Below are 15,999 nucleotides of genomic sequence, written 5' to 3'. Positions count from 1 at the left end.
ACGTGGTTCGCTACGTTTGGGGGTTTAGCAGGGGTGCCCGGGTTCATGGGGGGGTGAGGTTTTTCCGGATCTTGGCGACAGATGCGTCAGCTCACCATCTGCATGGCAGGCCGGATCTGGAGTGACTGGTTGATGGAGACCTTTTGACCCCAGGCAAATCATCATCTTGCACCGTAGTGGGAGGAATGGATTCGTACATCCGTCACTCCTGGGTACACAGCATCCCAAAAGATAATATAGGCCCTGAGGGGAAATACAGGATTTTCCAATAAGAGGTGTTATTTTAAATAGCCCGCTATTTCAGTAGATATTACTTTTGAAGCTGTCATTTTTGACATTTGACAAGTAGAAATAATTCCATTAATAAAAATGGAACGATACACGCTTCAACAACGCATTGAAATTATTAAAATTCACTTGAGTGAATCAAATGCAAATCATCTTGAGTGATGAGGCCCATTTCCACCTCGGTGGCTTCCTCAACAAGCAAAATTGTCGCATCTGGGGCTCGGAAAACCCAAGAGTTATTGTTGAAAAGCTTCTCTTTCCTCAACGTGTGACTGTTTGGTGCGGTTTATGGTCCGGCGGAGTCATTGGACCTTACTTTTTTGAAAATGAGGCTGGAGTAACAGTTACGGTGAATGGATTGCGCTATCGAGTATTGATTTGGAGAACGTTTACTTTCAACAAAACGGCGCTACGTGTCACACAAGCAACGTAACTATTGATCTTTTACGATTGAATATCAAAAAAACACCTCTTATTGGAAAACCCTGTATTTTCCTCAGGGCCTCCTGTTTGGAGCTAATATAAAAAATGTACACTTTATTACGTGAAATAGTGTTAAAGTCATTGCTTTGGTGTCTGATGAAGATTATAGAATATTTTTTGCAATAAAAGGTACCTTCCTACCAATTTTTGACTTTCTTAACTTGAGAATCTCCCTACTTAGACTTAAGCTTAGCGTGGGAAGCAGACCAACATCTGATATACCTAGAGTCACTTGGTGGTTCGTAATGTTTTCTTGCTAAATCATATAATACAAACGATTTATTACAACCAGTAACTTGGCACTTACTGATTTCATCACTCTCCTGGGTCTGGTCTCTGAGGGCGATGAGGGTTCCAATGAGGTCGTTCCTGACTTCCTTGGTTCTTTCCCTTTCCGTCACAGTCTTCCAAAAGACGGTCCTCATCCAGTCGGCCAGTTCCGTCTCAAACACCTTGCACCTGGTAGGGAGTAAGTCAATTATTTCATGGTTCATTGTATCCGTCTCTGCAACAACCATCTAATTACAATAATATCATTGGTCAATGGGGCAATGTGTGGTGCAAAAATTACAACTGGTTGATGAATCAATTGCATCTAATTACGCTGTCTGACAGGATAATTATTTCAGACCTGCTTGTATCACATACATAATCATTAAATACTTAATTGACAGACCTACCACCGTCGCCACTATTAAAACATCCATTTACCGACGAGAAACACATGATAAAATGTAACATATTTATGCAACACATACACAACCAACTAACAGACACACTCACTAAGCATTAGGATGCATGATCAGGGAAGTTTGGGGTATGTAGGTACTGACTCAAAATACCAGCTATGTGCTGAATCCTACAAATTATGGTAGCGTATCCAATGTATAGTTTTGGTAATTTGTCTTATAAGTCTTGAAGAATTATTTTATTTTGTGTTAATGTCGCGTTTTATAATATTGTTTTAGGTTTAGTTTATCACTTTTACATTCCTTCCATCGGAATTTAGAGTCAGTGGGTTAAACAACTGACCATATATAAAATATTAAAGTTCGTGGTCAGTCCAGTCTTACCAGATGATTTCAGTTGGCCGTTTGGACTGTCCAGAAAATATGATGCATTTAGTGATAGATGACCATTAATGGTGTGTAATTACGTATACTGAATGACCATTAGATGATGGAATTAGTGTTTGAATAAACCACTGCACCAAGGAGAATATGTCACACGAAAGTGAAAAGGACTCACCGGGTATTTTGTAGCACAATATTTTATCAGTACTGGTTATGGTTTCACAACCTATATCGCTGATTGTGCGGCGGATTAAAGCGTGTTTTAGATTATTGGTGGCACGGCAAACACAAAATGATTTGCGCTTTTTTATCGCGGCTGGATGATCAGAGCGGTTCAGCGGTGGTTTCAATTTGGCGAGAGGTACACAGAGGACCAGGATTTTAGGATTAGAGGAATGCAACAATACCTTCCCATGCACAGTGGTTTGTAAGCGTAAATGAGAGTGGTTTATTGTGTAAAGGGCGTAACCAATTAATCTTCTCTAAGGAAAACCACATATTTTCCAAAATTCGTTTGAATGAAGTTAAAGATGGGCGATAGAGTTATTAAAGAACAAATAATAACAATATTAATGGAGGACCTAGCAAATAAACAATACGCTATAAATGAATAAAAAAACTACTTACTTCCTCCATTTAGCGAATCCCTGCATGAAGAAAATTGACATGAACTCGATAGACCTGAACCATCTGAAGTCCAAGAGCTTCTTCCTGAAGACATTGAATGGAGCTTGCCTATCCAGCAGAGCATTAGCTTTCAGTCCATAGGCAGTTGTGGCAATAACATCAGTGGTAAACCTTGCACAAGTATCTCGTACTTCGACAGGATCCGACCCATGTTCCGCTATACAAGTCTCCAGATCTTTACCGATTTCATTCATCAGTCCAAACATGTTCTTCATCTTTGCAGAAGAGAAGAGATGTGTCAGTTTAACCCTCATTAGTTTCCAGTGCGGGTTTTTGCCGAAGAAAAGATTATCAGCTCCTAGGGGGTCGTATTCTCTATCAGCTTGCGTGCTTCTGTCTGCAAAGTGATTGAAATCTTTCACCAAGATGGCTTTGATCATTTCTGGACTTGTCACAACCAAGGCTGGCTTTCTGAAGACCCAGATTCCGACTATCCCCGAGTCGTTGCCTTTTGCTTTTTGGTAGATTTCTCTGAACATGCCTCCGATGTCTGTCCTCAGCATGGCCCAGCTGCCGAAGTTGCCTAGAACTGGCACGGGTGGGATAAACTGGACGTTTTTCTTCTTCCAATGGCCGAAATGCCAGGTGAAGTAGACATAGCCAACGAGGATTGCGGTTAGCAGGAAGATGAGCAGGTTTAACAAGAAAGAGAGGATGAACGCCATGACTGCAAGAAAACAAATAAAATATGACGTATTAAATGGATATCATAGTCAAACGGTAATGACATAACTTATGTAAACATTAACTTTACAAACCCTGTTTCACCCAAAATGTGGACGAACAATAATATGGCGTGGACGTTGGGCGTGTCGACCCTTGGAACGTATTTACCAACCGGTTTCACCTGAGCATCAACACTCTTTTTCGAGATCTTTTATCTAATTGAACAACTTGGAAAAGAGTGTGTAATTTCATATTGTGAATATTCCTTGTTGCGATTGTCGTGTTTGGGCTAAAGCGCACTCACGCAATTGAGTGCGCTGAAAGTAGTTGCTGGAAGCTATCAAATTTTCATGACGCCAGAGCTCACCGCTCCAACATTCTCAAAACAAGAGATGGGCTGACGATCTAAACGTTCTAAAGAGATTTGTTGCTTCAGATAGTCAAGTAATCATTTGTAAAATAATAATTGTTAGGTAGGTATTTAAGTAACAACAAATTACCTGGTATTTGTTATAATAACTCACTTAATAATAATATTGTTTTTAAACGTGAATTGCCAATTTGTAATATTTATTTATGATGTTTTGAGTTTTATTCATTTTAAAATACAATTATTATCACATTGTATTTAATTGTTATTTTCAAAATTGAAACTGATGTATAAAGAATTCTAAGACTATACCGTGATTTTTCACTGGCCTGCGCTAATTTTTTATAGTTATGGAGGTCTAGCACGGACGACCGATAAAGCCCTATGTCAACACAATATTGACATCAACACAAAATCCCTCATCTATGGTCGGATAGCGATATTTGCGAGCACAGTACGAATATGATTTCCACAGTCGGCAGACAAAAGTAGCTACTTTTAGCGCGCCCCCAATGTGTAATAGCCAAAATAACTAGCTTATTAGTGAGAGGAGGTGAACTAACTAAGCTCTTAGAATTGAAAGAATTCGTATGCACCATCCATAGACTTAATTAATTCATCTAAGACGCGACCAATTGATTCCGTTCCAGCTTCGAGAAACAAAAGATATTACCTCAGGAACTAATTAATTCCCTTTTTAGTGTTAAAAATTACATGCGGACTGCCAATGTATTATAAAGTTAATATTTCAATTCGAAATTGTCAATTTATTAGTATTTTTAACATTTACGTAGCCGTCTCACGTTTAGCAATGTCAGTTCATAGAGAGATGAGCCAGTGTTGCCAGAGTATATCGAATTCTGATTTATTGCGTTATCACCATCAGCCTGGATATCAATCATCGTGACCGTGCTCCGGAGATCGGTATAAAATCATCGGTAGTTACGTTCAACATTGCCAATTTATTAATATTTTTACGTAACTGTATGATGTTTGACGTTTGGAATGTCAATTCATAAATATTACCTCCAGTGTTGTTGGCGTATATCGATTTAGGAGTTATTGCGTTATCAATATCGGTCTGGATACTAATAGCGCGACCGTGCTTGAGAAATCGGTAGAAAATCGTCGTAAGTTACGCTTATCAACAATATCGATCCGATATTGTAAAGTTATCGATTACCCTGTGGTAGGCGTCCTGGTGGCGTTTTAGTAGAAGTATTAGACCTTAAACATTGGAATGAATTCCCACATGAGCTTAAGCTGATAAAAATAATGTATACTTATTGTTACACGCCGTTTCCTGCAGGGGCAGCCAGAGAGGATGGACTGTGACACAGTTCTATCTTGGCACACACATGCTTTGTGCTCTGTTTGCAAATATCAAAATCATATCAAAGATTATTTCGTTTTGGAGGAAATTTCACCCTGTGAACAGTGCAAGTTCGTCGAGAGCCCTACTGACGGGATTCATGGGAATTCAAGGGAGACTGTTTCCATCATTCCATATTTCCCGTGATTTTTCAAACCCAATTCAATGAGCTTTATACTGTCGTATTCTTGTCGATTTGATTTACAGTTCATTTCCGTGTAAGTTTTATATTTGTCTGCAAGAGCTAGACCACCTTCCTTACGATCCTCTCCCGTCTGACGCTCGATTTCTTCTTTAGGGTATTCGGCTGTTCACAGCCTATATATCAGCTTATCTCTTTCTTTGGGGCAAAATCAGACGGTCACTGCGAGCGTGAGCGGTTGTCGAACCTCACCTGTGACCAACCGACGTCTGATTGCACCTGTGAGGGTCTGCCGACTCGGAGAATCTGATTCCACTTGTACATACTTGTTTTGCATTAACTGATGTGTAAAAACTAACAATGTCCCTTATACACTATTAACACTTATACTAACCTGAGCATCTTGCATAGTGCTAACTTACCCCTCATGCAGGGACATTTGAGGTCTAGAATCGTTGTATACCTAGAGTCTTTTATCAATATAAAAATTAGAGTCCTGTTGTGTACCATGAAGGATTACTCCATCTGTTACTTATACCGGGGTGGGAAAGTGGTGGGAGCCTCAAAAGTTCATAGAATACGGTACATGTTACACGGTTCATACATCTTACCATACATATTCATCTGTTGTAGCGACTCTTGACATGACCTGACTCATCTTCGACTTCTGATTCCATCCAAATTCGCGTCACTATTTCTCCCGAAACTCTTTAATACGCTCCGCAGTAAGCGCTCAAAAAGAAAAAAAAAGACATGGCTTGAAAGAAATACATGTAAATACGTGAAAATACGTGAAAATATTTTATGAAACACATGACTCGTTTAAAATAGAGTGAGAATATTTCGACAAATGTGTAAGTTGCATTTTTAATAAATAAGCAATACTCATTTTTCTCCGTGCTCCTTCCTACAAGTTAGCTCTTCAATACCCAATTTCACTTCTTAAGGCGAAGCTTAATGTCCAATCACTATTTTGATTCATCTTTATAACGAATTGGTGTACATTATGAATACGAAAAAATATGCTTTAGATAAATTGATGGTTTTCCTATCGCTGCTCTTGAGTAGATTACAAATAAATATATAAATTACTCAATAAAAAATATAAATGCAAACTACTAAAAAAAAAATTTTTTCAATAGAAATGTATAAACGCATAAAGGAAACAACTGTGACAGTTTCACTTGATTAACTTTTTTGCTTTCTTATAATATTATTTACAAAATAAATTAAAACCAGTTATTTGCTTGAAATCGAACGTTTCTAGACTCCGTTTGTCAAGCGATTTTAATGCCTATTACCTAAAATATAAGGTATACCAAGAATATACATATTTTTGGCTTGTACCTTCCTCTTAATGTCCTCAAGTAGACCCTTATCACTTATCACACCATCCCAAAGATTACACTTATAATGAGGAAATTGGTTTTCAAATGTATTGCAATTTACAAAGCAGAATGATATATCTGATAAATAGTAACCTACTAATCACAGAGTTGATATCTCTCCAGTCAGTATATTTAACAACTTTATCATAAATAGTTGGCCAGTAAATCATATGTGTTGCGTGACCCCCAATATATTATTTATCTCTAAGTTGACATTCGCAAGAGGACAGTCATAGTTTATTATGTAATTAGGGGCCATTATGGGACATTATTCATTTTAATGAGGCGTAAATCAAAATTTGAAGATCTTTTATAATTGGCTTGTTAAATGTTTTTCAATAAAATAACGTGGTTTTTATGAAACAAACAATATTCAAGTAATTACAAAATGTTCCCAAAAAGAAGAATTTTTATTTATATTTTTGAATATTTTCAGATGTACTAGTTCACGTAAAGAACTGTGAAATATAATTAAGAGGAAGCTACAAGCCAAAAATGTGTATATTCTTGGTATACTTTATATCGTAGGTAATACGCATTAAAATCGCTTGACAAACGGACTTTTAAAACGGTTTTTATTAATTTTGTAAATAATTTTATAAGAAAGCAAAAAAGTTAATCGAGTGGAACTGTCACATGTAATCTTAGCTATAATACTGTACTTTTTAAAAGTTTGTTTATGCGATTCCTGCGTTCATACATTTCTATTGAAAAAAATTATATTTACTAGTTTGCATTTATATTTTTTATTGAGTAATTTATTTTTTTATTAGTATTATTTTTTTTATTGAAGATTTTCTAATTTATATTAGCTTATTATTATGTACCCGGCGTTGTGTAATTATTATGTAATTCCGTCCTACATTATTTTGATGAATCTCTCAAGGTGTAGCCAGAGTTAGAAATGTAAGCACCTGAAAATATTTTTTTTTACGATTTGATTACAAAAAATTAACTTATCTCTATTTTTTATAAATATAATATGCATGTTTTATATATATATAAACCTTCCAGAAAAAATGTTCTAAACGATGGTGAAAACGTTATTAAAATCTGTTGCGTAGCTTAGAAGAAATAAGCCCACAAACAGACAGACGCGGATAGCGACTTTATCTTATACTATTTTGAATAATGCAAAATCATGTGTTTTTGGTTTCAAAATTTGATCCTTAGAAATATTTTAGATGCTTAAATTCTGGGAGTAGAACACATTTTGGCCTTTGAAATAATTGAGTAATTTTTTTAGCAAGTTTTTTAATAAACCCCGAAAAACAATAAAGTTTCGGGCCTATAAAAACTACTTTAAAGTTCAAAATCTCCTACATACGAACCCATTTTCGGTTATAGTTTTATTGTACAATGTGGAAAATTTTGCCTTTTAGAAAATTGTCGTAAAACATTTAAATATTTGTGCGTGAAATTTGCAACATAAAATGAAACATTCTTTTTGGCGATGTTTTTTTCTTCGATAAATCAAAACCAGCGGCTCGTGTTAGGCGGGAATTTAAACCTTATCTCCATTGACATAAGGAGTTTTACTGTGAATTTTATTGTTAGCATATGACGTGGTGCATCACCTTAAGGTACATTACCAGTGGCATGCATAGAGTTTTGGATCAGAAGGGATAACAACATTTCATAGAAAAAATTCATAGAAAAAAAATCTTACCATAGACAACTACTCCCTTCGTGCAATATATGTTCGCCGTGTAGCAATTTTTTCTGAAAAGCATGTGAAAATCTCTGCCAATTTAGACACGAACACAAACGAGCCATCTCTTAAATGCACACACGGTATGCGTGTACACATTTCGCGTAGAATAAAGTAGACATAGAATACTCTGACGTGAGCGACATTTGGCATGCTTAATTTCTGCTTTTGACACCTTATATAGTGTGCGGTCTCAACCGTTTTCTTTCAAATCGGTAAAGGTAAAATTTCGATAGATTATTCTGTTATTGTCAACAACTGAATACTCCCACAGTAAGATAAAAACAATGAAAAATTATAATTAATACTCTCAGTATCTACATTAGGCTGCAGTGACATCGCCAAAATCCAAATTAAGTATTGTGATAGCAAAAAAAGAGGCCTTATATCATCCATACTATCGTAAAAATACTTTAAAAATTCTGTATATTTATATGTGTTTATACGGCAACCTGTCGATTTATGAAGGTGAAAATCAAAAATATTGGATTAAACGAAAATTTCTAAGCACAGGGGAGGCAAACCGGCTAACATCGTTCGATTGCTTTTTCATCACTATTTTCGCTAAAGCTTCCACCGAGAGCAAACCTGTGGGATTATTTAGATTTATAAGTCAACGTTTAATAATTTATTTTTCAGATTTTTATAATCGAAATATTAAATTTAGTAAAAATACACGTACCGTATAATGTCGCTCCGGCCTAATGTACATTCTAGCATCAAGTTAATTAATCAAATGCATTGTACATATAGTTTTGTATTAGTGATCGACGAACCGGATAATTGTTTGACTAGTCTATAGTTAGTATTAAGATAGAACATTGTAGAAATGTATTATATATTTGTATTACGGCCTTGAGGCGATTTTACACTAAAACGGAGCTATGCAAATCATCAAAATATTATTATTATTATTGTTACAGCCTTACTAAAAACGTGGTGTAAATATTACGCGGGACGTAAGATCAGAACAGTGAAAAACTTGAGTCATTACCATGGCGTTTGTTTGGTTATAACGGTCTTTAACCAGGTTCAAGGCCGGCTTTACCACACGAACGTTGAACGGACGAGTAAGAATCTGATTAGTAAGAAGGTTAATCAGAAGATCTATCCATATTTCCTGGGAAGAACACAATGTTTCAGATGAATTTATAGTGATTTATTTTTGGGGTATTATGCAGTGTTACGCTACCTCCTTCTCTAGCCAATGTATCACATCTTTATACATAAGCACACACTTCACCACAATCAATGATGGACACTGTAATGCTGTCTGAAGCGTTCTTGATTTGAATATAAAGCGTGGTGTTTTCTCTTTCTGACACCATTTAAATCATATTTCTCATCATGACAGTAAGGTAGATACAATGACTACTATACTGCTTTCTTACTTACTATAATACTTTCTTTTTTAAGACCGGTCAGTGGCCGAGTTAACATCGCGTTTTGGACCTACTCAGCCGTCCTGTGTTCAAGTCCTCCATCACAAACACAAGAAACATTTTCCGCTCACTTTTGTGGTCGTAGGAGATTTTCAAATATCTTCGGGTTATTCGTAACCCGGGCATGTTTGTATTTCTTTTTTTTTAAATATTTTGAAAAAAGAATTCAATTGGGTATAGCTGTTTATTTCACAAACCGAACAAATTATATTATAGCGTAACTACATTGCCCACTCTCCGATACAACGACTTCACACCATGGGAAATCATTACTTGGGTGATGTTGACATATTCAATACCAACATGGCAAGTTTTGTGGATCATTTAAAACATTTATTTCAACAATACTTCTAAACACATCATGTAAATCTACAAATAACTGTAATTTTCTGTTTTTGTTTCTTGTGTTTGTATGACTTGTTGCATAGCTTTTATCAAATGTAATTTTATTCTTATTTTTTATGTTTCAAAGTATTTGTCAAATTAAAATTATACTACCAACCATGTAAAAGCCCTCTGGGCGTTAAATAAATAAATAAATAAATAATAAATAAATAAACACAGCACAAAGTGTGTTTTTAGATTTTAGATGGAAAGGGGAATAAGAAAACAAGTGAAAATATTCCCAAATTCTTGAATACATTAAGTGCTTTTAACAGAAGGTTTTTTTTATTATAGGGGATCTTTTTCCAGGCCACAGGAGGACCGATAAAGCCCCATGTCAATTCGATATTTACAAAATCCGTCGTCTATGTTCAATTAGTGATATTTGCGAACACGGTCAACGATTGATAATAAATATTCTGACCGACAATGGATAAATTTTAGCACGGCCTCCATAGTATCAAATAAGCTTACGCTAACTGTCAATATACACATCTCTTTTAATAATGTCGTTTTTACGCCAAGTTACTGGCTTGCTAATGAACGGAGTTGAACTAACGAAACTCTTAGAATTGAAAGAATTCGTATACGCGGCGAGTTGAACCCGTTCGAGCCAATGAAGCTACATTAGTTCGGGCTTGCAGAAAAGAAATTTATGAATAAAGACTTCATCAACTAATTAACTCATTTTTAGTGTTAAAGAGTAAATTGCGGATTGCCAATGCATAATAAGGTTAGTATTTCAATTCAACATTGCCAATTTATTAATATTTTTACGCAAATGTGTGACGTTGAACGTTTCGGAATGTCAATTAAAAAATAATACCTCCATAATTGCTAGCTATGTCGACTAATGATTTATTGCGTTATCAATATCGATCTGGATATTAACAGCGCAACCGTGCTTGGGAAATCGGTTAAATTGGTTACGCCCACAGACATAGGAATTAATAGACGAGAAGATAATGGCGAGGGGTAAAATCAACTGTTGAAGAACGAAGGGAGTAAGGCTGACTGTGATTCGTCAATAAATCAATCTGACAGTAAATAGGCATCTCGCATTATAATATCACCATTTACTTCTTAAAAGTAAAATCTGCTTTTGAATGAATAGACATTTTCATATGGGAGCGCAAATTACTCGCCACGTTATGAACAAATTTGCGAAGTCCAAATTCGGCAAAAAAAAACGGTTCTCTTTTCAGAGTCGAATATTTCGTTTAAGTATTTAGTTAAGACACTTTTATAAATGTTCATAATTTACTTCCCAGCAACCAACCAGCTTTGTGTTTCGCGTCCAGACGTTTCTCGATGTGATAGTATATGTTTCTAAAACTGATCCATATTATACGATGTGAATATGCTTAAAATAAAGTAAAATAATGCTTATATATGGAATGTAATACGACAATTGGGTTTATTCTCTTTTTCACATCTATTTTTACAAGTTTTCATAGCACAAGTCAACATTTTGCCGTGTTATTTCGTAAATGCCTCGACCATAGTTCGCACAAGAATGATGACGTCACGTTTTCAAATTTCACTTGAGGCCATACGCGAGCACAGCCGGCTCCAATGGAACCGGTATGGGGAGTGGGGATAATACGCTTTTAATCACTTAGGGCAGGTCTACTAATATTCATATGTCTATGGTTACGCCCATCGATCCCATAGTGTAGAGTTATTATTTTCACTTTGCTAGACTCCCTGGACCTTAGCAAACTTATTTCTGTCTTATGTCTTAAACAAGACAAGATGCTTATATGAAAACAAGACTTGTTTAAAATAGAGCGAAAATCAAGCAAGTTTCATTTAAAGATACACTGAGATTTTTTTCAAACCAATAACATGTTAAATATCAGAATAAAATGCGTTTTTAATAATTCGCGTAGCATACTTTGCGATTTTTTTCTATCGAGGGAATCTCATATAATTACGGTTTCAGCTCTACAAATATATTGATATTATATTCAAAAACCAAATATATTGTACTCAGCGTTCAAGAGAAATATGTTATAAATCGGAAAAAATTCAGAATGTGGACTTGAATTCGGAAAATGAGTACCTATTGCTAATTAATTAAAAATCTCTTTTAATCATTCGTAATCCGGTTAAAAATGGGATTGCAGGACGTTTCTCGTCATATCAGAACACGTGTTCATGCAATTGAATTTGCCTTGATTTGTATTTTGCTAAAAGCTTGTCAGGAAACCTATTGATTCATTTGTTAAGGGCCTGCAATCCCGTTGTTAAACGGATTACGAATAATTTGAAGAGATTCTTAATGAATTAGCAATACTCTTACTTTCTCCGTGCATAAATAACATATCAATTACTGAACTAATTAAAAGAATCGTTTTAATGCCACTGAACTTAGGCAAACATTACTCAATTGTATTCCTTCAGACAGTACAAAAATAAGTAAAAATCTTTTACATACCTGAATATATTAATTAATTATAACTATGTCACATCGGACCACTTTATTTAATGATGTCCTTTACTCGAATGAGAGTACATCTTTACAGACGTCTCTGTACCTTATCTCTTCTCTTGGTGACATATTGAATGTTGCTTTTACGTAATTATTAATTCCAATGTTTATTATTTGATAGTGGACTGCTTTCGATGTTAAATTCTGTTAATTAGTTTAATATATTATCTGATGTAAGCGTGGCACCATTATTTATGACCAAAATGTTTATTTAAAAAAAATATTGAAATACATAATATATATATTTTGTTTAGGTACTGATGAAAATAATTTCCCTCAGGACCTATGTCATCTTTGGGGAAACTGTGTGGAGTGTTTTTTTAAGGAAAGGAAAGGATAGGAAGATCTAGGAAGGCAAAAGGTATGAGGGTGGGGGTCGGTGAGTGATGGGTCGAGAGAGTTCTGCTGGATGGAAGATCTCCATCTAGCAGTCTCTCAAAATCCCGCCCGCCACACAGTAGGTGGTCAGTACAATCCTCACCCCATGAACACCAATCATAGCGAACCTCTTGGGGTTATCTATGGCAGAGGTGTTGGTTACACAAATGAACGATTCCGGGGCGGCGGTACCCACACCCTACTCTCAAATTAAATCTTACACGGTTAAATGCATTATTATTTGAAAAATTATACGGGGTGTCCGTAAACTCGTAGTAAAAGCAAGAAATTAGTGAATATTCATCGCAAAGAGAACCCAAAAAAAACATACGTTTTTCGAACTGAGCATTTTTTTACAACTTTATTATAAAACAAATTAAAAAAAAAATTAAGCCGCATCTACCCTTCGACTAATTTTAAAATGCATTAAACAGCTGATATTAAACCCCTAGAGACCGATTTTTTTTTATTTGACCTAATTTTGATTGTTTTTAATTTGACTTAACCTTTTGATTTACTCGAAAACGAAGCTCACATAAAAAAAATTTCAAGACAAAATCGACTCTAAATGTGATGTAGACTCACCATTTTCCAGATTGTACTTAGGGTTGCCAGATGTTCCAGATAAAAAAAAAAACAGAACATTTTTTATCGAAGGGTCCCCCCTTTGATTTTTTTTGTACAATTTGTCGAAATCATAAACCCCTTTGATTTTGGCCAGATCAAATAGAGAAAATTTCAGAAAATTACTTAGGGTGAACACAATGAAACACTTATTATTATTACTAAACAGTAAAACCTCTATTTATTATTATTATTGGTAAACAAAAAATCACTTTTTAATGCGAAGCTAATGACAAATCACTATTTTGATTAATATTTATAACGAATTGGGGGATATTAAGAATACCAAAAATTATGATTTAGATAAATTGAAGGTTTTCCTATCGCTTCGCTTGAATAGAATACAAATAAAAATATAAATTTCTCAATAAAAAATATAAATGCAAATTACTATTTTTTTTTTTCAATAGAAATGTATGAACGCGTAAAGGGAACAAATTTAAAAAAATACAGTATTATAGCTAAGATTATCTGTGATAGTTGCATTTGATTAACTTTTTTGATTTCTCAAAAAATTATTTACAAAATAAATAAACACCAGTTTTTTGCTTGAAATCGAACGTTTCTAGACTCCGTTTGTCAAGCGATTTTAATGCCTATTACGTCTGATATAAGGTACACCAAGAATATACACATTTTTGGCTTATAGCTTCCTCTTAACAAATTTGGGATTAGATGCTACTGCTTTTAAAAATCATTTATTGCCTGAAATTGTATGTTTGTATTGTGCAACTGGCATTTAAATTGAAGAAAACACATAATTCGCTTTATAGGGTATTCACACCAAGTAGATTTCTTTCTTCAGTCCATACATTACCCATTACACTAGAAACTCTTTCTACGAAGACATTGGAGACGGGAACACTTTTCAACAGATTTGGTGCTAATTCATCGTCGAAAAACCTTCAATTGAAATAAAAATACTTTGATATGCGGCCAGTTCCTCGTAAAGATTTTCAGGAGGAGTTTGCTTTGACAGTGACCATATTTCATTTGGTTCATCTAGCGTAGGTAATCTTCCGCGTTAAATATCCAAGCAACTGAATGTTTCGTAGGTATTGTTTTCAAAAGGGTACCACTTTTTTCAATATAGGCTAGTGCTCTTTGGTAAACATTAAGAACGTTTTCTCGTGAGTGAGGTATACGAGTATATATAGCGTATTTTCAAAAAAAGCGGACATTCTATTGGCCGGTTTTCCAAAATGTTCTAGATCGGATAGCCGCTCAAAAAACCATACTGTCCGGTCCAAAACTGGACATCTGACAACCCTACTTGTACTACGTGTTCCCAGACACTGTTTATTTAAAAAAATATTATTTTTAAAAACCCATGCTGTTATCTCTTCGTCTAAATTACGTTGGAATAACTTCTTTCAGAAAGTACCACTAATTTCTGAACATCGTACATACTATTATTTTTTAATGATAAACTAATGTTTATAAGACAAGGTTTTATGCATAGCACAAAGGATAACAAATAATTATAAGCAATAATTTGTCTCCTGAAATACTACTACAAATTGAAAATATCTCCCGAGTAAAGATAAATGCCGCCAATGGGAATTGAACCCGTTTCTTCTGAGGTGCCTTATAAGTATTTCAGGAGACTAATTATTGCTTATAATTATTTGTTGTTGTACAAACTGATGACAAACGCATACAAGATGGGAAAAATGTTTAGTTGGAAGTATGCCTTTTTAAAAGTTACACTATTTTACCTTTGAGCCATCATGGTGTTTCCACATCAATACACAATAATTGCAGGATTCTCATTTTCCTACCATAATTTGTTACATTACAGTTTTGCTTGTTAGAAGTATTTTTAAAAATAATAATAGATAATTACTCATACATTCAAATTTTCATAAAATAATTTTTATTGTACTAAACTAACCGTTTATTTATAAATACACACATTTATTAATTAAAAAAACTGCCTAAATGAGTCTGGGGTTTAATGTTAGAAGTGCCTGGGTCAGTTTTTTAGAGGTCTATCAAGGACTATCGATAAAGCCCTATGTCAATGCGATATTGACGAAATGCTTCATTTATGGTTAGTAGCGGTATTTGCGAGCACGGTCAGAATATTATTCCGATAGTCGGTTGACAAAATCCGATACTTTTAGCGCGGCCTCGAAAGTCTCGTATAAGCTGTCAATATGTTCGACTTTTTGGATAATGTCGTTCGTTATTTAAAAATAACTCGCTTATTAATGAATGGGGGTGAATTAACCAGGGCCGGCACTATGCGGGCGCAATTGGAGCAGTCCGCTCCAGGCTGAACACCTAACCTAACACATCGCCATTAAGATTATTTTTCTTAAAAACCGCGCTACACAAAAAACAAAAATCATCCAAATTATATCGATTACAGTGATAACCTATAAATAGGCGTCCACTGGTTTTGACAAGCGGTGACAAAATTTAGCTCGCGTCAGGCGCCGTTGGCTCAGGGCCGGCCCTTGAACTAACTAAGCTCTTAGAACTGAAAGAAATC

General features: G+C 35.0%; 1 protein-coding gene across 1 annotated transcript in view; it reads right to left on the bottom strand.

Moving 5' to 3' along the window:
- Positions 1–12,547, bottom strand: part of LOC149410746 (cytochrome P450 6k1-like) — a 30,221-nt gene extending 17,674 nt beyond the window's left edge. The window contains exons 1-3 of the mRNA XM_089647863.1: positions 12,447–12,547; positions 2,472–3,198; positions 1,079–1,230 (exon numbers count right to left, since the gene is read on the bottom strand). Of these exons, the coding sequence (XP_089503989.1) occupies positions 1,079–1,230; positions 2,472–3,196 (877 nt within the window). The 5' untranslated portion in view covers positions 3,197–3,198; positions 12,447–12,547. The remainder of the gene's footprint in view (positions 1–1,078; positions 1,231–2,471; positions 3,199–12,446) is intronic.
- Between the last annotated feature and the right edge of the window lie 3,452 nt (positions 12,548–15,999).

The sequence above is a fragment of the Hesperophylax consimilis genome, chromosome 27 (genome assembly GCF_061612785.1).
Source record: "Hesperophylax consimilis isolate HC1 chromosome 27, BYU_Hcon_1.0, whole genome shotgun sequence".
NCBI classification, from domain to species: Eukaryota; Metazoa; Arthropoda; class Insecta; order Trichoptera; family Limnephilidae; genus Hesperophylax; species Hesperophylax consimilis.
Note: the sequence above shows the minus strand (reverse complement) of the source record. Positions and strands in the feature narration are given on the sequence as shown.